The sequence below is a fragment of the Aspergillus ochraceoroseus genome (assembly GCF_002846915.1).
Source record: "Aspergillus ochraceoroseus IBT 24754 chromosome Unknown P175scaffold_6, whole genome shotgun sequence".
Classification (NCBI taxonomy): Eukaryota; Fungi; Ascomycota; class Eurotiomycetes; order Eurotiales; family Aspergillaceae; genus Aspergillus; species Aspergillus ochraceoroseus.
Window position 1 is genome coordinate 2,007,853 of NW_024468481.1, and position 23,638 is coordinate 2,031,490.

Genomic DNA, 23,638 nt, shown 5'->3' on the forward strand with positions numbered 1-23,638 from the left:
TTGAAGACTCCCGGGAACCCTTCAGTAACAATCTCGTATTACATTTGAATCACAATCACTGTGGGCGTCTTTGGCCTCGTCCGTTTGGCTTTAGCCCGGCGGATCTATAAAAAATTCCCTTCTCCCTCATTGCGTAAGGTCCTTTTCTCGCCTTCGAATACCAAAACTTCTAAACCCTTTGTTCCAAATCATAGTTTCTATAGACTCACTCGCCTTCCGTTGTCTCCCCCAACACTCGGAAGAGACCACCCCCATATTCTACACATTCGATCCCCCCTCAGGTACTGCAAAGATGGTCCAGGGCAGTGCAGTGACCGACGGTGGCAGCTCAAGCCGCGAGTACGGCATCACTTTCGAAATTACCCCTCCTGTCGCAGTCCGCCCAGGTGTACCATTCACCCTCCCTGTTGTTGTCGCCGTACGGCCCGTTGGCTCCACAAGAAACAGCTCCGTCCAGCAGTTAGTGGCCAATGTCTCTCTCCGGGACGAGACGGGCACGAGGCCCCTCACCGGCCTAACAGGAACGGTCACGTCGAGTGTTCGCAGTCGAAGCGGGAATACCACGAGCGGATACGCTCGCTTCGGCCCACTGACAATTGGAGCGCCGGGGAAATACAAACTCAGAGTCATGCTGGGTGCTGCTTCATACAATGGTGTGACGACGAGGGAGTTCCTTGAGTCGGCAGTTATCCATGTCCATGCAGGGGCAGCTGCTTCTCAAAATCCAAGTATGTTCTTACCTTGCATCAGTACCCTCTCCCCCCCCCCCCCTTTTTTTTTTTTTTTTTTTTTTTTTTTTTCAAATCTCTCCTCTCCTCCCCGGTTCAGGTACTTTGTCGAACTCTCCAGGCTCCCAGGAAAGAGTCGTATCTAAACTATCCTTCGATAGGTATGAGACCATTTGAACTATTCGATTGCTGACTTGAACAAACTCATCACTAGCGCCGCTGCAACTGTCTAAGCTGCAGAGTTTAGTCCCCGAGAATATCGACATATCCTCGGCTGATATTGCTGCGTGGCAACAGGCGTGAATTCTCTGTGGCTTTGAATTCTTAATTGTTTTTTTTTTTTTTTTTTTTTTTCTTGATTTACGGCTTCATGTCTCTTATCTTATTCTATTGTTCTGACATTCTGTTTCGCGTTCATAGTTAGTGTGAGTCTGGTGTTGAGGAGAAGCGAGGAGTTTGGCTTCAACCGCTTTCTATCTTTCCCACCAATTGTGGGGTTACGTACATACACGGAACCCTAACTATTCAATTACACCTACCAAAAGCAATCTTACATAAATTCTTTTATCCTACACAAACAGCTTCCCCTGTTCCTTCTCATCCTTTGCCCTTTGTTGTTCTGTCCGAGTATGTCCGAGCGCATGTGATGTCGTCCCGATCGGGCTTACTCCCTAGATACCTTCTCTTCCCCCATTCAGAGACTCCGGGACACTGCAATTGCACTCTAGAATGGCCCCTCCGGGAAAGGAGGCAAAGGCCTGCAAAGCCCATCCGATGTGACTAACATCTGAAGACTCTCTCATCTTGCCAATCTCAGCAGGGACGGAATGAAGCATCACAAGGGACAGGAGAACTTGATATCAGGATAAATGTCCCAACGGTAATGCTTTTCAAAGAACCATTACAAGGGAGATCAGAATCCCGCTGAGTCTCAAGGACAGCCGTTTCCTGGCAGACCGTTTACTATACTGATTTCTTCAATTTGAATATACCCGCTAACGGATGAAGATGATGGGTTTGGGAATACATATCTAGCCCTGCTGAGAAGGACACACGGTATTGGACTGGTAGCTGAGCCTTGCACAAGCTCATTTTGATAGAGAAGAACCTATAGAGCAATGTTTTTGGTACGTATGTAACATACCTGGATTCACTATATATCTGTCGCGTGTGTGTGTGAATGATTAAACAGGATTTGACGTGGATACGCGAAACAAGCCTCTGGGTTGATAGGGCTATATATAAAAGGAAGTGCACGTTCTCTAGTATACCTGGGCCCTGTTTGTAAGGGATTTTTTTACTGATAGGATGCGCTAATATCTTGAAGGGAACAGGTGCTGCCTCTCTATAGTTAACTAGTTTTCCTGGTGACATTTTAATTCGCCATCATCAGCCTAAAAGCCTGAACTACTTGGCCTGATTCCATTTATATATATATGCAGGCAGAAAAGCCATCTCCCGCCTCACCCGGAATAATAGATATCAACCGGAGCCACATTATAGCGATGATGATGATGATGATGATATCCACCTCCATTTACAACTAAATCGTTACTGTTAATTTATACGAGATACACCAAGTCAACAATAGCAATATGCTATTTCTGATGAACCCAGATCCTACCATGTCCGAAATCACCAGAAAGCTAGTGTGTTATCTACTAGGACCCCCCCCCTTAACCGAGGCTTCGGCATGGCCCTCTTTTTCTTTTCTTTTCTTCTTCTCTAAAAGTACTTGATCGGTACGGAGTAGAGCGTACTAATAGTGCGCAAATAGCGTGCTTACTGAATACGAGGGAGAAAATAAAATAATAATAAAAATAAAAATAAATTGGTGTAATTTGATTTGACCAAGTAAAAAATAAGAAAAGTAAGTAATGAGAATAAGTCGCCAAAGTGCCTGTATAGAACTCTGCAGGCTGTAAAGAAATGAAATTCCAGTCCACTGAGGGAGACAGAGTCCTCCTAACCAGGGAGATTGAGAGTTGCGCTCTGCGGAGAATCTCAATTCCCTTGCGTGAACTCTTTGCGGTCTCGGGTGGTAAGGGTGCATTATATTATAGCATTAACGACCGGCCATGCATCCATCGTATCTTCCTTGATTTGAAGTGGTTGATTAGAGTCTGACTGAAGGGCATGCCGCAATGTTTGCCTATCCGTTCAGTATGGCTGCGACACTCGGTGCAATCTCGTGCATCTTATCGGAGGAGATGAAAGCGGGGTTTCTCTGCATCGTTTGAATATTCTGTTCTGCTCAATCCCTTTTCTCGCGCGGGAGTGAGATGAGAATTCAGCTCTTCTTCCCGTGTTGGCGGACCCAGTCGACGCCGTCACGGACTGTGTCTCGAACGCTGAACCCGCCGAACAACCAGTAGTTGGAGTGTCGACCATAGTGGTATACGGTGTTGTCGTAGCGACGACGGTCCTCACTGCTCTTGCGGGAGTGGTTGGAGTGGTAGGAGCCCGAGCGACGGCTGTTGTGGAAGGCGGGAGACATTTGTGCAGGGCTTTCTGGGCGTGATGGGCGATCTGTGGACGAGAAGGTGAATGATTTGCGGGAATTGAAGGTGTCAATGCTCCCGGAGTGAGAACGAGTGCTTCTTCTGGAGTCCATGGCCGTGGAAATGGAGTTGGATGTAGTAGATTGCTGCTGGGGCTTCCAGACAGAGAAGGAAGAGGAGGAGGAGTGGGAGAGCGATTTTTCGATCCTTGTCTGCCTAGTCTTTACTTGGGGAGGATGATGTATAGAGGCCGACGTGGTTTGATGGCGTATAGAGTGGGAGGGATGAAGAAAAGTGCAGTCCAACCTTCAACAAATCCACACCCTTATTTATATCTAATTGGAACGTGCTTCATCCAGATCTAATCCTGACTCCCGAGTCCCAGACCGTCAGTTGGGGAATGGTCCTTGTAGGGCAGACGCTAGCATTATCGCCAACCCGTGTGATCCTATCAGCGGACGACGTGCGAGCCGGGCACCCATACCAGAGTGTATCTCCAGGGCGAATCGGATGGCGCCAGCAAGTCCTCCAGGCCCATCAATAAGGTCTAGTGCCCGTTCTTGACTGCTGGAGAGCAAGTCCCCTGTCTTTGGCCCCCATCGATGACGGGAAGTTTGACCGCTTCTGCCTGCTGGGTTTCGCACTTCTTTTCCCGCTTTGTGTGTAGTCTTGTCGGTGAACACCTGGTGTCGGTGAAACTTTTTGTTTCTGAGTCATTTCCCCCCACATGACTCGGAATCGGGCTAATTTACTTGCGGCTCATCGAAGGCCCCAAGAATCCCAAGAACACTCTGACGCATTCTGAACACCATTTCCAAAATTTGAATATGATCAGGCACTCTAAAAACATGCAATCTTTTCAAACAAAAATGGTAGAATTAACCTGCCATTCGGCTACTTTATATGCTTTTCTATCCCTGCCTATCATTTATTATGCATTCTGATCGATGTCAAAGCAGAAAAACTACCCCCCCCAACCGATAAAGAGAAAACAAGAATCGATAAACGTAATTCGTCAATGACAAAATAAGAGAAGTACATAACTAGGCAATGTATTACTCCTCTTGAAGCGTCCACAAGTTCTCACTAGGCTCTTTCCAAGCACGCGGTCTCTCAGAGTGACAGCGTCTATGGTTTCTGTTTACCGCTAGACGGGCCCGAGCATCGCCTTCTGCTAATCTCCCTGGCCCATTGCTATGAGGCATAGGGTGGGCGGAAAGTCTCTCAATCCAGTATGGTGATATCATCGCCTGGCCTGCAGAAAGTGTCGTTGGTAACACGAGGAGGGAGCGAGTCCTGTCTAATGGCGGCTGGGTCATTCGACGAAGAGACCCGCACCCACACCCAAGCCCGGACCCAGGGCTAGAATCTTTAGCTCTACTTTGGTACTCCATATGACTGGTTTCGGGGAAGGAAGAAGAAGACGAGGACCAGAGTCGGTAAAGGGGTCGTGGAGGCTGAGAATGCATGATCCCTGCGGAGACGACGTCGTCTTCAAGTAGATCCTCTGAGACCACTGGGGTTAAGAAAGGGGATGCATATTGATTAGGTGGACCCCGTATCGTGATAATAGGGAGGTTTCGTCGCTCACGTAGGCGCTGCCCTGAGTTGCAGTAGGGCCAGGAGTAGCGGCGTCGGTGGTGGTGGTGGTGGTGGTGGAGTAAGTGTGGCATATTGATTGAGTCTGGCAGTATCAAAGAGACACAACGAGCGACACGGGCTTTTAAAACAATACCAATATCACCCTAGATAGAGGGTAAAGTGATCCCGGCAGAAGAGCAAGCAAAACTAGTGGCAAGGTACAGCCCCGTTTCCCGTCATGTCAAAGCGAAGCTCCCGGGCAACTAAGCGGGCAAAGCTCCATAGTAGTGAAAAAAGCAAAGCTCATAGGAAAGGTGAGTAGCTCTGGCCGTATTATAGCCACTCAGCCCCAAGGTACTGGTTGGTCATATGGCCGGTATGGGACAGGCGCACGCGCTCCAGAAGCCGTGCAGGAAGCTCGCCCTGGTGACGGTTTTAAAACACAAGATGTGAGACAGAAAGTACAAGGGCTTCACGGGGTTTCGGTATTGTAACCCACCTACGGTTTCGCATTATGGAATAGGATTTGTATGGAGTCATCGCATAAAAAGCTCTTAAGCCTGTTTGACTAGGCAACTTTGGGAGCGACTAATCACAAGGCCTGAAAGGAAAATGTCGCATTGAAATTTCAGGCACGTTCTCGATATTTCTCTAAGCTATCGCTTTTTCGTCGCAGCATACGTTCGTGATAAGATGCTGCAAGTTTTACCCTAGATCTTGGGAATGCATGACAGGGTCTCGCTACCAAGGAGCATTGTCAGCCAACATATCGCTGCGGATCGCCCCGCAAAAGCTTAATGTGCTTCCTCCTATGGGACCGAAAGAACATTGGATAACATCACCCGAGCTTAACAGAGGTATACCAAAACTCTATCCTGGTAGATCTTAATTTTCATGGGATATTAAACAATATCGTCCCCCAAGTAAACATGAACAGTCACGTGGTCTAATGGTTATGATATCTCGTTCACATCAGCTGAATTCAATTCCGAGATGGTTCCCGGTTCGATCCCGGGCGTGACTACTTTTTTGTCATTTTTTAATGCTTCTGATTGATCAACATTGTGTGATTCATCTCCGTCAATCCATCGTTATATATATATATATTTTTTTGGACTTTTTGATCCACACGCTGATTGATGCATGGGCTCGCCGGTATTTGGCTGTCAGTTGGACAAATCATGGGTTGTAGAGGGACGGATAAGTAAATCATGAGATTCATACTTACCTAGTCTAGGTATATTTCTGGAACTAGAACAATAAAATTATTGTCCATTTTTTCTTTTGACCACCCTATACGGAGTAGATCCTGGAGTTAATTGACTCGTCTACAATCCCGAGGTAAACTGTTGGCCTGACTTGGCTTTGTTATCTACGTGACTGTATAAATATGTATGTACGGAGTATATGCACCCTGTACTAAGACCCATGTCGTTATAATTATGGACAGATCTCCAGGAATTGGGATCGGGAAGAATGCTAGAGGGGAAGCCAGACTAGATAACAAAGGTCTGATCCATGAACTATTATGCGCTCCTCAGGGTCAGTAATTATTGCAGTTAAACAGAGAGGTCCGAGAGGATACTCACAATGTTCGCTATAAACCATTGAATGACGTACGGCGGAATGAAAGCGCCCTTTTTTTAAGCCTGTTCGTCTATTTGTCCAGTGAGAGCAGCGGACTAGATGCGCTAGGAGCTGACTGCCCATACTCCGTACCGACGGCGGGAAGCTTTTATTGTCTGGGGTAAGAGACAGGGGGAGAGCGAGAAGCTTGGAAGAGCAAGGGTGCTGTTCTTCTTTGAATTCAAAGAAAACATCGTGGTTGCTCTTCCACCCCCCTTGAATTCGACGCGAATGGATAAAAAGGAGACGTCGAGGTTGAAGAGTTTAATGAAGGTTGTCGATCCAGGGTTGATTGGTGCCTTAGGCTGCAGATCTCGTAAACATCGCGCTGACATTTTCAGGGGCCGACGACGAAAAATCTATTTCTTTCGAGCACGCGCCGCAACCCATTGACGGACTTGAGAGTATATCAATGTTGGTTGAACACGAGATTTTTCCTTCCTGCAGATATATATATATATATATATATCCTGATCAATACAATCTCGAAGCTCCTGAGTAACTCTGTCGCAACCTATACAACACCGCGCAGAAGCCAGCCAAACTGGCTTGATTGCTCACCATGTCCACCCCCGCCCCCTTCAATCTTGATATGCCAACGATGCTCTGCATCGCCTTTGCGCTATCATTTATGCCAATCGCCTATATACTCGGTACGACTCTGATACCCGCAAAGGACCCACGAAATCGCATCCTCTTCTTCTGGCACGCCTACGACGCCCTCACCCACGTTTTTATCGAGGGCTCATTCCTCTACGAGTGCTTCACCAGTTACGCAACCCTGCCCTCTGGCATCGGCCAAGAAGTCGCATTCCTGGGTATTAAAGACCGAGTCTATGGCGCCGCACACGGGACCGGGCCCAGCGCGCGCCTTTGGCAAGAGTACGCAAAAGCAGACCACCGCTGGGCTGTTGCCGATGCCACCGTGATCTCCCTTGAAATGTTGACTGTTTTTCTGGGAGGCCCGGCTGCGGTGTACATCTGCTATCTGCTCTATGTTTCATCGAGCCCCAAGTACAGTGCAGAAGTGAAGGGTCCCGCAAAAGGGAAGCTCTGGTTGGTTGCGACCGCGCTGGCGACCGCCGAGCTCTACGGTGGATTTATGACCTTTGCGCCGGAGTGGCTCACCGGGAGTACGCAGCTGGAGACCGGGAATGCGGTGTACTTGTGGTTTTATTTGGTGTTTTTCAACACGCTCTGGGTCTGGATCCCTCTTTGGGTACTCTGGGTGGCCGTGCAGGAGGTGCGGAGCGTGTTTGTGCTCGCTGAAGGAACTACTAATGTGAAACGCAAGGCGAAATGATTGATGAGCTATCTGGACTGCAAGACGTTTAATGAAGAAGGTGGGCTGCTTTCGGGTTAATTGCTATATATATATATATATGTATGGATACGGAGCCAAGAAGACTAGAGATTTCCACTCATAGAGCTATTTGATATCTCGTTCGGACGGTTGTTTATGAGAATGATTACACTAGTAGATTCCCGCTAGCCTGGAGAATAGAAAGATTACCGGATACATCAGGGGGAGTCTGGACCGAGATCGATCGACCGCCATGCCATGTAGCGAGAAGGTTGAATAGTGTGGGTTTAGCGGGATTTCATTCAATCGCTCAACGAGTCCATAGATTTGAATTATGTTCTGTTGATCAGTGGAATCCCTGCGGTACTTGCGGTATCTCGGACCCCCTGTGGTGGAGACGCGATGCAAGTGCGGGAATGCGGTCTGGAGTACTTACTCATAGTCCAGAAAAGCTGAGGAAGAAATACACGATAGTTCGCTTTTAGCCGCCATATTTGAGCTTGGCAATTCCGGATACAGCATATTTGAACAGTCAGATTTTAGAGCTTGCCATTGCAACGCTGACTCGAGTTTACTCAGCGCTGGGCTGGAGATTTTCCGTCCAATTGAGGGAAGAGCGCTGGCTATACTGTACAAGTGGTACAAGAATATAGGCCATGGCCTCTTTAAGCCTGGGAAAAGGATATATTGCGCCAGATCCCCGACATTTGCACAGGAATGCCCAACCCAGAATTCCCGTTGATCAGAAATCCAGTGAACACTTTCAATAAGGTACAAGATGCAAGCCACCAGTGCCTTTCTTCTGGCTCTTTCTGCCTTGACGCCTGTCTTCGCCAGACCAGTTGATAACACGAGTGAAAACTCCACCCAAGTGCTGGTCTTCCACAACCTGGAGGGAGAAATTGTTGGAGAGCGGGTTTGTTTCCCAATATTTGAATTGTGAATTCGTCCGTCTGACTTTACACACAGTTCTTGACCAAAGCGGAACTCGACGACTGGGTTGCGCATAACGAGACGGCATCTGATGCACCGGCACTGGGTATGCTGTATCCATGATATCCACTACTCGTGGCCTGAAAGATAATGCTCACTCGCCATTCCTGCAGAAACCCGATCCAACAATGACATTGTTTTCTGGGAGCATTTCTACACGACATGCTCTGGCGGTAAGTCACTTCACTTCACCCCCCCCCCTCTCTCTAAGAAACTCAGCCTAACGACAAAAACAACAGACTGGTGCAGCGGTTCATACTTTGATGTGGAAATGACCTACACTGGCCGGTGAGTACTAGCCCGAGGTACCTAAGGGTAGCTTCCTTCGACTTCGATTCTAGACAATGGAAGCTAACATATGATGGACCCTTTGAAGAGATGTCTGCAACGACATCACAACCGTGGCAAACTACGCCACCAATGCATGCTGGAAGTCCTGGTCCTTCTACGGAAACTGGTACTGGGTTGATCAGTGTGACCCGAAATCGGACTGGGCTAAAGCGTCTGCTGGCTCCTTTGTGGGAAATATCTACACGTATAACAACAAGTTCCTGGGGCCGTGCTATGCGACAAGCCACTCTTGGAAGGATACCTCGTGCTCGAATGGAGTCCAGGGAAATTCTTGGGAGAGTTTAGTTCGTTGCTCTTTGCCTTGAACGAGCCCAAGGCCAAGGCTATCTGGGCAATGCTTAGGATGGTATCGTGGATGAGAAGGATCCGGGCGTGGTTGCGCAGTGAGATGGAGACGTGGGGGGGTTCATCTGTTTTGGTGTACTCCGTATGGATAGTAGTTGAGCGAATTAGACAATTAGTGTAGCGAGGAAATCTAAATACAGCTCTATTATGGGGAGATAGATCTTTACACTGAAGTCTATGCCGGGCGAATGCCGTATTGTTCGTAAGGGAAGTCTTCCAGGGTAAGCAGCAAATTGGCCAATCCATCATTAAGCTTGCCAGGCGACCCAGAACTTTGCATTCTCGCAGCTGTGAGTTCATCAGCCTCCTTCTCCGGCTCTGACTTCTCCTCCTCTTTATGCTGTCCAGTCAGGCCGGCCAAAACTTCCGCCTCTCGGCCTTTATATGCCTCTAGCAGACCGAGGTGAGGAACCCAGACAACTCTCATGCCGGCTCTCCTCCCGGCTTCTACACCTGGAACGGCATCTTCAAACACCAGGCACTCCTCGGGGGCGATCTCCTTCTCTCCGCGCTCCCGCAGGGTCGCATTGATAGTCTCTAGTGCTAGCAGATAGATATCTGGGAGTGGCTTTCCACGACCTTTCCCAATGCGTGGGTCATCGCCCAGGACACGCTGAGGTTCGGGGAAAACAGAAAAGAGATCCTGCAGATGATCGGTCTTCAAGTGGTAATTCCTCTTATGCGAGGATGTAGCTAGTGCGATATAGACTGGCTGGTCGGTAGCCTGTGTTGAGACAAGCTTCGACAGGAGAGTCTTTACCCCTGGTAGAGGCTGGGACTCGGGGAAGTATACGGCTTGCAGAGCAGCTACCTTGGCGGCATATTCGTCCTGGGAGATTGGTAGCTGAGCCCAGTGGCTGAAGATTTTGACAGCCTAATTGATATCATGGTTAGGATTGAGAAATGTAGAAGCCAGCCATAATTCTCCTGTATCTAGCAGCAGCAGGAAGTGGAGTAGGTTAGACAAGTCAGGAAGAGCCAGAACGTACTTCTGGCTGGGGCCGGCCCTGAAGTTGAGCCTTAATGGACCACGGGAGATTTGGCTTGCCATACTCTGCAAGAACTTTGTTTGTGATTGCAGTATATCTGTCTTCCGAGTCGATCAACAACCCGTCCATGTCAAACAGACATGCCCGAACGCGGGGGAGACTAAAGTGGGGGGGGGGGGGGGGGGGGGGACATTAGTACTTGGAATTGGATAAAACCAGCGCGAGATGAAGAGTGCTTATGCTTACTCTGGAATAGAGTTCGTCATTCTTAGGTAAGGAATTCAACAATCGGTGGACTTGAGGCGGTTCTTCGACAGGAGTGAAAAGTTGTTACTGCTTCGAATTGCTGCATTTCCTTGGGTGACTCGAGTTTATCAAACCAAAGATCGTTGCCGCGGGGCTGCTGCCTCAGGCCAGGAGAGCTCGGGGTTCCAAGTCCGAGTCTCCGATGTCAACCAAATATCTTGAAATCAACTCCACAGTCCAACTTGAGCTCCTTGAAGCTTCGCAACACGAACTGTTACGAAATGTCGACAACTGACCCGTTCAAGAAGCAGAGGGATCGAAGGAACTCAGCTTCCAGTAACAGCGAGGAAGAAGATATCTTCCACGATGCCCACTTTCCCGTCGAAGAAGAAACCGTGAGTTCTCCGGCATACTCCGCCCCCCTCTTTCAATAAAAGGCAACAACACTGACCCGGGACTTCTAACGCACAGCGCCTTCTAGAAGAATCTCGTACAATAAAAGCAGAAGCTAATAAACTTTACTCCGTTGCGTCCTATAACCAAGCTATTTCGACGTACGATCGCGCCCTCGCTTCGTGCCCCAATTATCTCGACTATGAAGTCGCCGTTCTTCGGAGTAATATGGCTGCTTGCTACTTGAAGATGGAAGACTGGAAAGCAGCTGTAGATAGTGCAACTGCCTGTATTGAGTGCTTGGACCGGGTAATACCGCCGCCAACACAGCCGGAGAAAGAAGAAGACTCGGGTACTCAAAAACAGAATTCGGAATCAACGGAGGCCGTGGTGGAAATATGTGGTGAAGATGAGGAAGATGAGCTGAAAGAACTAGAGAGGTTACAGAAAATGGATGAAAAACGGGCGGATGTTATGCGAATTCGAGCCAAGGCTCTGATGCGACGAGCAAAGGCGAAGACACAGCTGGGAGGCTGGGGAAGTCTCCAAGGGGCGGAGGAGGACTACAAAGCCCTCGCTGCTATGGATAACCTTCCAGCGGATGATAAGAGGATCGTAAACAGGGCGCTCCGGGAGCTCCCCGAGACGATAAAGAAAGCCCGGGAGAACGAAATGGCAGAGATGATGGGGAAGCTTAAAGAGGCAAGTCTCTGCAATAACTACAATGTGAGTTTGCGAACTGACTGATTTTTAGTTGGGGAATGGCATCCTAAAGCCATTTGGGCTATCGACGGATAACTTTAATTTTGTGCAGGACCCTAAGACAGGCGGATACAGCATGAATTTCCAATCCTGATGTCGGAGTCTGATATGACTGCTCTAGGCTACTAGTGCGTGCAGTAGAAATACTTGCATAATACATATATGCATATGCTGTTGAGCGCGGCTTAATTTTCAATATCCCAACCATTAACAACGCAGATTATGGACATGGAACTTTGCTATGATAATGAAAGTACCTGCAAACATGGGATATAGAAACGCTTTAAGAAAGAAAGCGAAACCCTAATAAAACCACTCAATTACACTCAACTAGAATGCAGTGGAATTGAAATTAGGGTTCCGAATGTCTTGCTCCAGGACCGTGCCGTTATTAAATACCGTCCCGGCCTTCAGCACTTCCACGCGACCGGGATGCAGATTCCGTGGTGGATGATCAACAACAGTCCCATTTGCATAAATAATTCCATTCCAGCCCGAAGCCGCCCTCTTGGTCTGGCTACTTGTGGATGAAGTCAAGGATGGCAGAACTGGAGATCGCTCATCGCTCACATCGCAATTCTCACTGATCATGTAGAGATTCAGCCCAATCGCCAGGGTATATAACTCAGCACCCAGCTGTGACCAAGCGAACTGATCAGTGACCACAACGCCAATATAATCAACCAGCAGAACGTTTGGCCATTTCTGCGGACTCATAGCGTTTACCCCTGCCCAATAAAGTGCAGGATTCGTAGGTAATATGGCAATGTTTTGGATGGTGAGTGCAGTTGTAGTGACGACATCAGCAGAGACAAGCCACTGACTGATGAGAAACTCGTCATTTGAAAAGGGCTTCACTCGCTCGATTCCTGACCATACCGAGATTTGGTTTTCGGCCATGGGTTGCGTGTTGGCCAGATCAGACCAGTGGTCGTCGATACCCATTTGTCCAGCAGGGTAGAAGCCGTCCGACACGGAGGAACTTGTCACGCCGGTCTTTAGATTAGAGCCATCCAAGAGGAAAATCACACACCCAGAGCCGTCATTCTGGCCCATAAAGTACGAGGTCTTTTGATGTTGGAAATGCACGTCTGTGTCGAGATTCCCGCAGCGATTGTTGATCTTCTCCAGCTGCGTAAAGAAGGCATCCACCGTGTCGTTGCCCCAGTATATCGGACCGCTGGGGATATTGCGGATGCCAATTAGGTATCTGAGGTGGAAAAAGATGACTTCGCCGGGATTCTCTGACGTGAACTGATTAATTTCTTGGATTATGTCGCTCAAGCTCTCCCCTGTATTTCCAACGGGCACATCGGCCGTCTCATCATTGACATGGGCAGCATAAAACTCATAATCGCTTGTATCTAACTGGTGGACGCTCATAAGACGCAAGTCGAACCATCGCGCGCCCACACGCAGTTGGTTGTAAATGCTGAGAGCTTGAGTCTGGGTATTGGGTGTAGTCCCCAACGAGACAATCTTATCGCTAATAGTGCTCATCCCCGAGTCATGCGTACCCGGTATGACAATATGCTGCAGTGGCCTATCCTTGATAACGTCGTATATTTCTTTCATCCAATTCACCGCGCCGTAGGTCAGGGATGTGATGAAGCCGTAGCTTTCACTCCCGGTAATGACCAACGTAACCGAGGTCTCTGCTGCCGGGTCTGAGTATTCGCGCTGACCCAAGCCCATCCCACTGAGGTCAATAACAGTACGGCGCCAGTGAGTATCGGGAATATGAGTTGTTGCCCGGATGACGAACTGTTTACTTGTACCTTCGATGCTGTAATATGCCTCGCCGTTGTCATCCACAGCGTCCTTGCCAGCAGCTGTTGTATACTGTGCAAGATTTTGGCGGGCACGACCGGGTGGGACGTCTCCCCAGTCGAAGACGTCCATTTGGTACGAGTGCGTGCTTTGGAGTTTGAATCGATGCGGCGTGAGATTGACGATCGTGATGTATTGTTTCCCGCTCGTGAGGGAGGCGGTATCTAAAAGTCCCCAATCCATGTAGCTTCCTGCGGGCATACTCTCGGAGCTGTAAGTCGTATCATTTGGATTGCAAGCGGAGATGATGTCGTCGCTCGCGCGCTTGATACGAGTCCAATCCGACCGACCGGCACTGTGGTCGCCCTGGCCAGATGAGGCGATAGAAGCCCATGCCGTTGAGAACGACACCAAACCGAGAAATGCGATTCGCATATAATCGCGCCTCATTTTGAGCCTGATATCTGACCTCCCTAGCAGAGAGTCTCCTCGAAGTCCAGTGTGATGCTAAGTGGGAAGAGAGAAAAACAGTCCCTGAAAGTTCAATTTAAGAAAATAATACTCCGGGGCTAGACCCCTAAATCTGCTATACCTTCTTGTGCCCATCATGTCCAATCATAAGGTCTAGCACATGCTGGTGATATGAAATGTGGTTGAGAAGCAAAGATTGCCCCAGGGTCAGGGGCCCTAGTCACCCCGTAGTGCCCCGTAGTGCCCGCAGCGCGAACGGCTATAGACAGCGGAGCGGCAGGTTTGGTCATGCGCCTTTGTTCCAGCCCTAATCGGGATTAGAAGAATGCTTGTGGTAGATCTGTGGCTTGACCCCTCCGTAGCATCTGCTCATCGGTGAGTTTCGCTTGGTGCCATATGCTACTGGATTGAATCATGTATTGGTTGCATATGAAAATTGGGGGCTAGGTATAGCAGGATGTCGACAATAGGCGCCTGACCCTAAATAGGAGTAGGATTTCTGCGAATCCTATAGTTAGTCTTCACGGAGGATTTGTTACTAAGGCTAACTAGGGTAAATCTCCGGTCGTGTAGAAATTGCTACATTGATTAATCCGACCTAAAAAGAACTTGGTGTTAGCGTCTACCTATCACGGGCTTCATTTTCTTCAGGGTCCGGCTGATTTCGTGTGTAGGGTGGTGATACCTTGACTCGCTTCTTTGTGGCCTTGTTCTCTCTTTGTGATTGGGGAATATTGTAATGTGCAACCAGGACCAAGTTGAGTGTGGATTATTGTAGCATGTGTATGATGTGATTTGCGAGGACTTTTGTCTGTCGGCAATGGGTTCAATAATCAAGATCTTCGTTGGTCCTGCCACTAGAAAATCCAGTCTAAAGCCTTTAAGAACCTCAGCATCCAGTCCCTACCAAGAGACAAACGAACCCGCTAATGTCAATGTTTACAAGTATTGGCCGCTCGTCTCTGGATACCAGCGTCATAGCTCTGTAGTCTGTATGCTCTCGAGTATCTTCTAGAAGCACATAGATCAGTAGTGTTCGACCTGACCGGCCCATTAAACGCGAGCATGTAGAGTGATATTTGACATGCAGAATCATGCTAAAAGTTGTCGATCTGGGCCTGCTTCCTCTAAGACTGTGGAACATTATGACACAATAAAGGAACATATTTTCAGCTGATGCAATCAGAGGAATGCTTAACCAGAGACTGATTCTGGATTTGGAAGTCAAGTGTTCCAAGTGGTTTGTCGGGCGTAGGGTTGTTGTAGCCACCAATTTCATATAGTATAAACAATGTCAGAGTGAACTATGGTGAAGTCCCTTGAGTAAGTTCTCTTTAATAGTCACCTAATTTGAAAGTACTCACGGCCATGTGTATTGCACTATTGAATTCTCCATGTAAATTCATCATCCCGCTTGCTAGGCTTGTCTCCTCTCCGATCTCTAGCAGAATATGCATCCTCCCCAACGGTGCATCTCACAGGAAGTCGAGTCGAAAATTAGACAATGGCGACACTCCTCCAAACGACGAAACTTGGAGCTATCCGGGGACTAATTGGAGATGGAGTGACCGGATACCCCAGGATTAAATAAGCTAACCTCGAGAATCGACTGGCAGACTCAGTGCTAATCGAAAGACGTGAATGTGAAATCCTGAATGCGACTAGAGATGGGTGAGATATACAAAGGATCCGCTATATTTGTCCAACTAATATTAGAGATTCCAAGGCGATGGAAGATCTTGTCAAAACAACTGTATCCACATTTGGAAGACTAGATATGTAAGACTTCCATTCTACTAAGTGAAGAGAGAGAGGGACGTAATGCTAAGTAGTTAGCCTGGTGAATAATGTGGGAATCTCGGTGGAAGCTGGCGATCCATGACCGCTACATATGACCCCGGACGAAACCTTGGACGTAACCATGCGAGTCCATAGTCAAATATTTCAGCTGACACGTACATGTCTATAGCGAGCGGTGAATAGCTGTAGGCTGTAGCGCAACTCAACTTTCCCAGTAATACGCAAGTTCTGCTCGGGCAAAGTCCGAAGGTCTCTCGGTTTAGTCGTCAAGCGCAAAGAAAGCATAGGTTGAAGCGAATTGCCGCTCTGGTTTGCATTGAGAATGACTTGTTCCTTCACCATTATCTCAGCCTTCTGTCAAATGTTAGCCTTCGCGGTCAGTTTCATTGATGAGGTTACTCGTTTCCTGAAGCGTCTGTATTCGAACCCATGTTTGAAACGCAATAATGCATGACCTGAACTCAATAGGGACGCGAGAGAGAGCTCTCAAAAGTACTCAAGAAATCGACGTCCTTAACCCCGTAGTTTTAAATGTCGGATCGATGGATGGCAAGGCTCTGCTTCCACCGGCCCAGCTCCAATTTCGGCGTCCGAAATCTGACGCAGCTGTCACCGTTGCGTGCTGGGAATTTGCCAACACATGGAGAAGTACCTAGGATGATTCGATCGGGGATAACATGAGAGGTCCACTTTGATGAAGATGTGTATCAAGTTGCATGTCTTGTGGAATGGTATGATTTAGCCAAAGTGTGGAGGGGGATAAAAATGAGACCAAAGACGTGTGTGGTACAAAATCCGACAAAAACCGAGGCTGAAATCACAAGTCACCATTTAAGAATCACGGAGTCCCTCGGAAATCTGAACACTGGGGGACAGTTTTTCATTTTTTCATTATTTTTGAATCAATTAAGATTAATGAGCAATCAACCATCATACACACAATGGCTAGTGCTCTCAATCATCGCCTGATTGCCAATACTGTGACGGTTCTTGCTGTCGGTGGTCTTAGCACATACGCAGCATCCAGATACCTGACTCCAACCGCATTCGCTGATTCCCCAGAGCCAAAAAAGATCTTTGGAATGGGCCCAGCTTTCAAATATGTGAGACTTCAGAGCTCAGAAACCATCAATCACAATACCAAGCGCCTTCGATTTGAATTACCTGGGGGGGAGAGTTCGCAAAGCGGTCTAAGGCTTACTTGTGAGTCTCATACCAGAAAATCAAGGAGGAGGAGGAGGAGGAGGAGGAAGAAGGTTGGGAAATAGCTAATAAGAAACCCCTTGCTTCCAGCTGCGCTTCTCACACTCTCGTGGCCCAAAGGGAACTGGGTTCCTGTCATTCGACCATATACGCCTGTTAGTAAACTTGGTAAGTTGTGCCATCTGTATGCCATGGTGTTTGTTTGGTATATCATTAATTCAATGCAGACGAGCCTGGATACATCGACTTCTTCATCAAAAAATATCCCAATGGCAGATCCAGCACACATTTGCACAGTCTGAATCCAGGAGATAGCCTGTTTATTTTGGCTACGCTTCCAGGATTTTCATGGACAGCCAACCGGTTTTCCCACATTTATCTCATTGCAGGAGGTGCGGGCGTTACACCTATTTACCAGCTCACGCAAGGCATCCTCGACAATCCGGCAGACAAAACAAAAATCACCGTGGTCTTTGGGGTGAATACCGAAGCAGATCTGCTACTACGGTCCGAATTCAACGAGTATAAGAAGCGCTTCCCCGATCGATTTGATATCCACTATACAGTTAGTCGACCGGGCAAGGATTTCTCATCTAACGAGGGCGTGCGCTCGGGATACGTGACAAAGGAACTACTTGATGAGGTCATGCAGGGACCCGGTGAAAAAGACACAAAGATCTTTGTCTGTGGACCCCCCGCTATGGAGACAGCATTGGTAGGACCTGGCGGAAAGGGGGAGAAGGGAATCCTGGCACAACTTGGATACTCAAAGGACAGCATCCATCGTTTCTAGGGGGATCGTTTTCCTATCATTCTCTACGAGGGTGGCGCCGATGATCTAATTTGTACCATAGGGGTTGATATATGCTGTGCGCGGGATAGACGGATTCCTTTTCCACTGCTGTCAAGAATGGCGTTTTCTATACCAGACTCCTTACCTGTCCGGTGCTCTACCAAGTCAGTTTGTTATTGCTGGTGATGCAGACACCAGGGCAAATCCATACAACTGGATATCTTTTCTTTGTCAACAAATACTAATAATCCTATTTGATTGTATCATGTTCGAAATTCCGATCTATACTCTAAAGCCCAAGATTCATATCTAAATTAGCGACTGGTCCCCTCGTGATTCCTAAGATGTCAAAAAATATTTTGCCATCATCTTCATCATCTTCTTCATCATCAGGATGTTTGCATATCATGGATCGACTCGCAAGATAACACGCCCGTTTCTTCTAGAAAGGAGGTCATCCAAGGGATTCATCATTTTTGTGGTTGTTTTCGCTGCCTTTACGGTATGGCCACTGGATTTCTCCCGTTGGCAAGGTTCACATTTTACTCACATTAAATACTAATAGGATATGTTGCTTTATGGACGGGTATGTGGTTATCTAGGAAGTTCTTTACCAGGCTGCAGAATTCTGACATTTGTAGATTGTGCCTGTTACTCCGACTGCTTTGCACGAAAGGGTTGGGTTAAGTGAAGGTGATGGTAAGTCCTCGCTGGAGACTGAAACTCTCCGATTGCGCTGATCTTGGGGATAAGAGCAGAAATGGACATCAATCTTGTTCTAGGCGGACCGCTTGATGAGAGTGTTCGCGACCAGCCAGAGAATGCAGTTCGAAAAGAAAAGCGCAACAGTGCCCTCTATACTCTGCTTGCTGCGGACCGAATCCTAGTGAGCGTGTGGGCTTATTTTATCTTGTCTGTTATCTTGACCTCCTTTGACAGCGTACTACCGCTGTTTGTCGAGGAGACATTCCACTGGAAACAAACCGCACAGGGCCTGATATTCATCCCCCTCACGGTTCCTCACGTCTTTGACCCGTTGGTCGGATATATCAATGACCGATACGAAGAGGCTCGACGCTATCTCGCTGCTGGGGCGTTCTTCGGAGCGGTTCCCGTTCTCGTGCTTCTTCGCCTGGTTACGGACAACTCCATGCACCAGAAAATTTTACTTTGTACCCTCTTAGCTCCCCTTGGGATCTGCCTGGCTATCATTATAACACCTGTTATGGTAGAGGCATCTTATGTGGTGAAGGAGAAAGAGGAAGAGACGCCCGATGTCTTCGGCAAGGGCGGAGCAATGGCGCTCGCGTACATATGGAGTGCTGAATTCCGCCTTCGCAGCGGGTGGGCTTGTTGGCCCCTTCCTTGCTGGGTTTATCCGGAATAGCGCCGGCTGGGGGGACAATGTCATTGGTATTGGTGTTGATCGTTGGGGTATCAGGTATTCCTCCTGTGTTGTTGTTTCTGGGTGGTTTTTCTGTTCCGAAGGAAACAACCACGGGATCCATACATAGATAGACTCCCACCGCCAGAGTCTGGGGGGCAATGATTCAGCCTATGTAAACCTCCCCTCCCCCAATAAATTGCACATATCACCATGTCTATATATAGCTATATTACTCCCCTTCATTTTAACACAAGAAAGAATGATCCGTAATGAGGTTTGTCCTTAATATCCGCTAAATATGCGTCGCTACCCAGCTGGATTTGGCAACTCCCACATGTTTAGCACGCTGATGGGGATTATACAGATTTCACTCTGAAGCTATCCCTGGCACCATTCCACAGGGAGATTTTAGCGAAGAGAAATAGATATACACATAACTAGGGTCTCAACTTAGGGTTTGACCTTTGGCTCTTAGTCCTCTCTGGGATATATAAATTTCCCACCAAGCCCTTTTTTTTTTTTTTTTTTTTTTTTTTTTGCAGCTTGGGGCTGAGATTGCCACCTAAGTAACTAATAAATGCTCACTACCTTAGTTATATAATGGAATGGATAGTTAAGTATCCTCGCCAATCAGCAAGCATACATTAGGTGGCTGATCGAGACCATCTTTTAGCTTCATTCGCTTGCACTCCGAACCTAACGCGGGGTTCCCAGCATACTGCCCATAATTCATACTCGCCACATCTACCCAATTAGGCATCCTTGTCGCCTTCCAAAGGGTGTTTTTAGGGTGCCTTTGAATATCAAAAGCCATATATAAACCTAATCTGCTCCCTCCCTCTCTCTCTCTCTCTCTCTCTTCAGCTTGTTTTACGTAGAACAGGGACCGGGCAATAAAATCTACAGCTGAATGGAAAAAATGAGTTATTTCAGAGCTGTATTAACCTCAAGAATCTGGGACATGTCTTTATTTTCATGAATGGTATCAACACGGCGCGAAATACGGACATACAATTATGTAGGCAGAGCACAGTGGCGTCTACTGGATCCAACATCCCTGGAGCCCTCTCGAAGGGTCGCGAAGAGAACACCTCAGATCGCCAGAGGTGAGAAGAGAAGTCTATCACTATAAAATCACAGGAAATAATCAGGGGTACGCCTCGAGACCATGGGCTCTCCCGCACGTGGGCAAGGGTCAAATTGTAAGCTATAGACGAGGGTCAGCGGCGCACAAACTCCAGAGAGAGAAAGAAATCGTCACATACAACGTATACTTCAGATGCTCGTCGATTTCCATAATCGCGGCTTGGTTACCGCAACGGTAGCAGTAATTAGGAGCTAAGGCGGGGGTTAGTTCCTGCTAGGCAAACCCCAAAGCGCAAACATATGACCTACCTGAGAAAATAGTGACCACATTTCGGTCCTGTGACCAATTATATCCCTCCATCACCAGCTGATGCGCTCGTGCAACAAGTGTCAGCCCATTGTTGTGATTGAATGCCTCGGAGATATCCTGCCCGAATGTGTATCCAGCACCACGGGGAGAGATTCCCCAACCACATCGGTCATCGGGGTCACTCCAGAGCAAGTCACACATAGGTCCCTCGTGCGGAACTTCTTGAATTCGGTCCAGGGATCGAATGTTATCTAGAGTGTCAATCGATGGACTTAGACCACCGTGCAGACAGAAAATCTGGTTTTCAATGAGGGCGGTGAGGGGTAGGTAATCGAAAAGGTCGGTAAAGTATTTCCAAACGTTGGCGTTGCCGTACTTCCGCAGACATTCGTCGTAAAACCCGTACACCTGTGTAATCTGGCGAGACTCGTGGTTTCCTCGGAGAATAGTGATGCGCTGTGGGTAGCGGATTTTAAGGCAAACAAGGAGTGTGACGGTTTCTACGGAGTAATAGCCACGGTCGACATAATCACCTTAACAAAACCGTCAGTCTGGAAAGCGTTCTCCGCAGCAGGTGGCCCGAGAAACATACCCATGAACAGATAGTTAGTATCTGGGTTGGGGCCGCCAATGCGGAAAAGTTCCATGAGATCGTGAAATTGGCCGTGTATATCGCCGCACACGGTTACAGGGCATTTCTGTAAATCGAGGTCAATGAATCGCACACAACGCGAGGGTCCACCCACCGTCGAAAGGGGCGAGGAGAAAAAAAAAAAGGGGTGGGGGAGCAAATATCACAACACAAACCACATACCACAGGTTGAACGTTCGACTCTTCTTGCAGCACCTCTCGCGCCTACGCCAGGCAAAAAACAACACGATTAGAAAAGCCTTGAGGACCGATGGAATTATCACCCGCAAGGGCCACACACCCGATCACACAACCTCCGCACATCCTCCTCCGCGAGCTGCTTGCAACTCATCAAATTCTCGATCCATCCATCAAGGGTGGGGATGGAACCGGGGTCGGTTGTCGGGGACAGATGGTGTGGTTCTGGCGAACGCGCCGCATCGATTTCCATGTTATTATCCATTGGATTGACGACCTACGGCAGCTGAAAAAGGGTAGAGTTCAAGGAAACGGCTGCCGAGGAGGGGTGGGAAAGCCAGACGACGGGATGGGGTCTCGTGAGGAAAGGCGTTGGTTTGTGTTGTGGGCGCAGGAGGTGGGGGGTGGCAGAGGGAAAGACGAGAGAAAGAGAATAAGGGAGACGAACGATGAGAATTAAGAGATTGGGTTTTGTGAAATGATGAGATGGGAAGATGGAGGGGAGGAGGAGAGAACAGGAAGGGAAGGGGAGGTTTGCTGGCGGCCAGACTTGGAGGTGGTCTCAAGTTGGCCTCAGGTTGTTGCCCCATACGCCACACCGCTGCAAAGCCACACACACAACCCTGATTCATAGTGGGGGAGAAAAAGACACGAAAAAAAAAAAAAAGGATTGAAAGGCATCAATCATTATTTTCATTACCCTATTCATTATACGTACAATACTCAATAATAGTTACTCATACACACATTCAGTCTGGTCGTAAATTTCATGCAGAATTTCCCACTTTTCGTTTTTCAGGAAGCTTTCTTGTGCCCGCTTAGATGATGTCACCGCCAAATCCGCCAAATCCGCCAAATCCCCCACCAGAGCCTTGTCCACCATAAGGACCGCGTCCTCGACCAAATGGCGCACCTTGACCAGGTCCAACTGGGTCATATCGTGCTCCTGGGGGTGCCTGGGGATCGTATCCGCCGCCTCTGGGTCCTCCAAAAAGGGGATCATCAAAGGTAGGATGCATGCCACCACCACCACCCACACCACCAAGACCAGGGCCAATTCCTCCCCGTATCGGATCGTGTGGTCCCAGGCCGGCAGGATACAGATCTCTTTCTCCAAGATTTAGTGGGTTCCGACCGCCAAACCCAGGGGGATATCCTCGAGCGGGTCGTTGGATCTCGAACTCGTCTTCGAACCCTGGTGGGGGGAAATCGCCGGGAGGCACGGGTCGGCGGGAAGGTACTACTGCAAGGGGGTCATTAAATGGATATGGGCGAGCAGCCGGTGGTGGAAGTGTATCGTCGCGCAGGGGGTCGCGCTGAGGAGCTCTCTCGGGCTGTCTCTCGGTAGTTCGGGTTGAGGTTTCCTGGCCCTCCTTACCCAACCCTGGAGCAAGCTTCTGTATTACCTGGGTTCGGAAGGTTGCGATCAAATCTCTGAGACGAGCATCTGAAATGAAAACATCCTTTAAGGAGTTTGTCAGGTCAGCGGTGGAGCGTAGAGGTAGAGCTGATGCGGAGATCCAGTCTTTCACGGGAAGATCAAAGGTTGTCGTCCTGTCATCGCCCAAGGCCAAAGCAAAAACCACGACATTATTCCCTAATCGATCAACCTTGAGGAGGTATTGCATTGAGGACTGCGAATGGGCATATCGGAAAGAGAGTGTAGCCTTGTTATTCCATTCCGTGGGAAGCGAGGGACCTTCGGGGCGGCCTTCTTTAAAAGTTGGTTACTGGTCAGGATGCGAGTAGGATAAGATTGCTCAAAATTCCACAAACCTATGCTATGTTCTTCGTCGAGGCCGACTAATCTGAAACCGGCAGCAATCATGCAGGCATGGCCGATGAGAGCGACAGCTTCGTAAGGAGTCTTGAGGCTAACCTCGGAGCTGCCATTTGCCTGAAGAGCTCTGGCTGCCAGACCCACTACATTATTAGGGCTGAAAGGTTCCGTGTCTCCAGCCATGATTGCTAAGCTATTGAGAAAATTCGTGCGTCTGTCTCAAGGATGGTTTTTTTCGAGGACATTTATTAATCCCTGAATCTGGTCTTGTCGCTTTTTGGGCGTCGATGGATTTATCGTCATCTCACGTGTTTCTCCCCGCCTGACGGAAATACTATGTTCCGTCATGATCAGGGCTTTTCAGGAATACGGAGTACTCCGTACTTCGGAA

The 23,638-nt window shown here is 48.4% G+C and overlaps 13 protein-coding genes and 1 non-coding gene across 14 annotated transcripts; 7 read left to right on the forward strand and 7 right to left on the reverse strand.

Annotated features, from left to right (window-relative positions):
- Nucleotides 1-292: 292 nt before the first annotated feature.
- On the forward strand, nt 293-1,031 carry P175DRAFT_0483340 (uncharacterized protein; the record flags this gene model as incomplete). Its single annotated transcript, XM_040895531.1, has 2 exons — nt 293-728; nt 943-1,031. 2 exons carry the CDS (start codon nt 293-295, stop codon nt 1,029-1,031), a joined length of 525 nt encoding a protein of 174 aa, XP_040751056.1.
- Nucleotides 1,032-2,537: 1,506 nt separating this feature from the next.
- Nucleotides 2,538-3,695, reverse strand: P175DRAFT_0503206 (uncharacterized protein). Its single transcript, XM_040897574.1, has one exon. The coding sequence runs from the start codon at nt 3,340-3,342 to the stop codon at nt 3,019-3,021; it is 324 nt and encodes a 107-aa protein (XP_040751057.1). The 5' UTR covers nt 3,343-3,695; the 3' UTR covers nt 2,538-3,018.
- Nucleotides 3,696-4,111: 416 nt separating this feature from the next.
- P175DRAFT_0503208 (uncharacterized protein) lies at nt 4,112-5,321 on the reverse strand. The gene has a single exon (XM_040897575.1). It carries the CDS (start codon nt 4,900-4,902, stop codon nt 4,285-4,287), a length of 618 nt encoding a protein of 205 aa, XP_040751058.1. The 5' UTR covers nt 4,903-5,321; the 3' UTR covers nt 4,112-4,284.
- A 424-nt stretch (nt 5,322-5,745) lies between these two features.
- P175DRAFT_0t103 lies at nt 5,746-5,834 on the forward strand. The gene has a single exon. It is a non-coding gene; the product is annotated as a tRNA-Val (tRNA).
- An 825-nt stretch (nt 5,835-6,659) lies between these two features.
- On the forward strand, nt 6,660-7,908 carry P175DRAFT_0503211 (EXPERA domain-containing protein). Its single transcript, XM_040897576.1, has one exon. It carries the CDS (start codon nt 6,999-7,001, stop codon nt 7,737-7,739), a length of 741 nt encoding a protein of 246 aa, XP_040751059.1. The 5' UTR covers nt 6,660-6,998; the 3' UTR covers nt 7,740-7,908.
- Nucleotides 7,909-8,690: 782 nt separating this feature from the next.
- P175DRAFT_0503212 (uncharacterized protein) lies at nt 8,691-8,976 on the reverse strand. The gene has a single exon (XM_040897577.1). The coding sequence runs from the start codon at nt 8,894-8,896 to the stop codon at nt 8,699-8,701; it is 198 nt and encodes a 65-aa protein (XP_040751060.1). The 5' UTR covers nt 8,897-8,976; the 3' UTR covers nt 8,691-8,698.
- Nucleotides 8,977-9,503: 527 nt separating this feature from the next.
- P175DRAFT_0503213 (haloacid dehalogenase superfamily protein) lies at nt 9,504-10,583 on the reverse strand. Its single transcript, XM_040897578.1, has 2 exons — nt 10,418-10,583; nt 9,504-10,302 (listed from the first exon to the last, which is right to left on the reverse strand). Exons 1-2 carry the CDS (start codon nt 10,544-10,546, stop codon nt 9,604-9,606), a joined length of 828 nt encoding a protein of 275 aa, XP_040751061.1. The 5' UTR covers nt 10,547-10,583; the 3' UTR covers nt 9,504-9,603.
- A 361-nt stretch (nt 10,584-10,944) lies between these two features.
- P175DRAFT_0510886 (uncharacterized protein) lies at nt 10,945-11,912 on the forward strand (the record flags this gene model as incomplete). Its single annotated transcript, XM_040898550.1, has 3 exons — nt 10,945-11,058; nt 11,135-11,758; nt 11,811-11,912. The coding sequence occupies 3 exons, from the start codon at nt 10,945-10,947 to the stop codon at nt 11,910-11,912; spliced, it is 840 nt and encodes a 279-aa protein (XP_040751062.1).
- A 236-nt stretch (nt 11,913-12,148) lies between these two features.
- On the reverse strand, nt 12,149-13,849 carry P175DRAFT_0510887 (phosphatidylinositol-specific phospholipase C domain-containing protein; the record flags this gene model as incomplete). Its single annotated transcript, XM_040898551.1, has 1 exon — nt 12,149-13,849. One exon carries the CDS (start codon nt 13,847-13,849, stop codon nt 12,149-12,151), a length of 1,701 nt encoding a protein of 566 aa, XP_040751063.1.
- A 2,023-nt stretch (nt 13,850-15,872) lies between these two features.
- P175DRAFT_0559232 (uncharacterized protein) lies at nt 15,873-16,515 on the forward strand (the record flags this gene model as incomplete). The annotated part of the gene is made up of 2 exons (XM_040900901.1): nt 15,873-16,272; nt 16,328-16,515. Exons 1-2 carry the CDS (start codon nt 16,182-16,184, stop codon nt 16,513-16,515), a joined length of 279 nt encoding a protein of 92 aa, XP_040751064.1. The 5' UTR covers nt 15,873-16,181.
- A 219-nt stretch (nt 16,516-16,734) lies between these two features.
- Nucleotides 16,735-18,125, forward strand: P175DRAFT_0462836 (cytochrome b5 reductase family protein). Its single transcript, XM_040894799.1, has 3 exons — nt 16,735-17,062; nt 17,153-17,230; nt 17,290-18,125. The coding sequence occupies exons 1-3, from the start codon at nt 16,801-16,803 to the stop codon at nt 17,853-17,855; spliced, it is 906 nt and encodes a 301-aa protein (XP_040751065.1). The 5' UTR covers nt 16,735-16,800; the 3' UTR covers nt 17,856-18,125.
- Nucleotides 18,126-18,249: 124 nt separating this feature from the next.
- P175DRAFT_0559234 (uncharacterized protein) lies at nt 18,250-19,242 on the forward strand (the record flags this gene model as incomplete). Its single annotated transcript, XM_040900902.1, has 4 exons — nt 18,250-18,357; nt 18,421-18,441; nt 18,497-18,554; nt 18,614-19,242. 4 exons carry the CDS (start codon nt 18,250-18,252, stop codon nt 19,240-19,242), a joined length of 816 nt encoding a protein of 271 aa, XP_040751066.1.
- A 1,134-nt stretch (nt 19,243-20,376) lies between these two features.
- On the reverse strand, nt 20,377-21,732 carry P175DRAFT_0494785 (serine/threonine-protein phosphatase; the record flags this gene model as incomplete). The annotated part of the gene is made up of 6 exons (XM_040896033.1): nt 20,377-20,449; nt 20,508-20,580; nt 20,638-21,171; nt 21,231-21,336; nt 21,453-21,494; nt 21,571-21,732. The coding sequence occupies 6 exons, from the start codon at nt 21,730-21,732 to the stop codon at nt 20,377-20,379; spliced, it is 990 nt and encodes a 329-aa protein (XP_040751067.1).
- Nucleotides 21,733-22,145: 413 nt separating this feature from the next.
- Nucleotides 22,146-23,504, reverse strand: P175DRAFT_0503218 (proteasome inhibitor PI31 family protein). The gene is made up of 2 exons (XM_040897579.1): nt 23,244-23,504; nt 22,146-23,178 (listed from the first exon to the last, which is right to left on the reverse strand). The coding sequence occupies exons 1-2, from the start codon at nt 23,428-23,430 to the stop codon at nt 22,286-22,288; spliced, it is 1,080 nt and encodes a 359-aa protein (XP_040751068.1). The 5' UTR covers nt 23,431-23,504; the 3' UTR covers nt 22,146-22,285.
- Nucleotides 23,505-23,638: the final 134 nt, after the last annotated feature.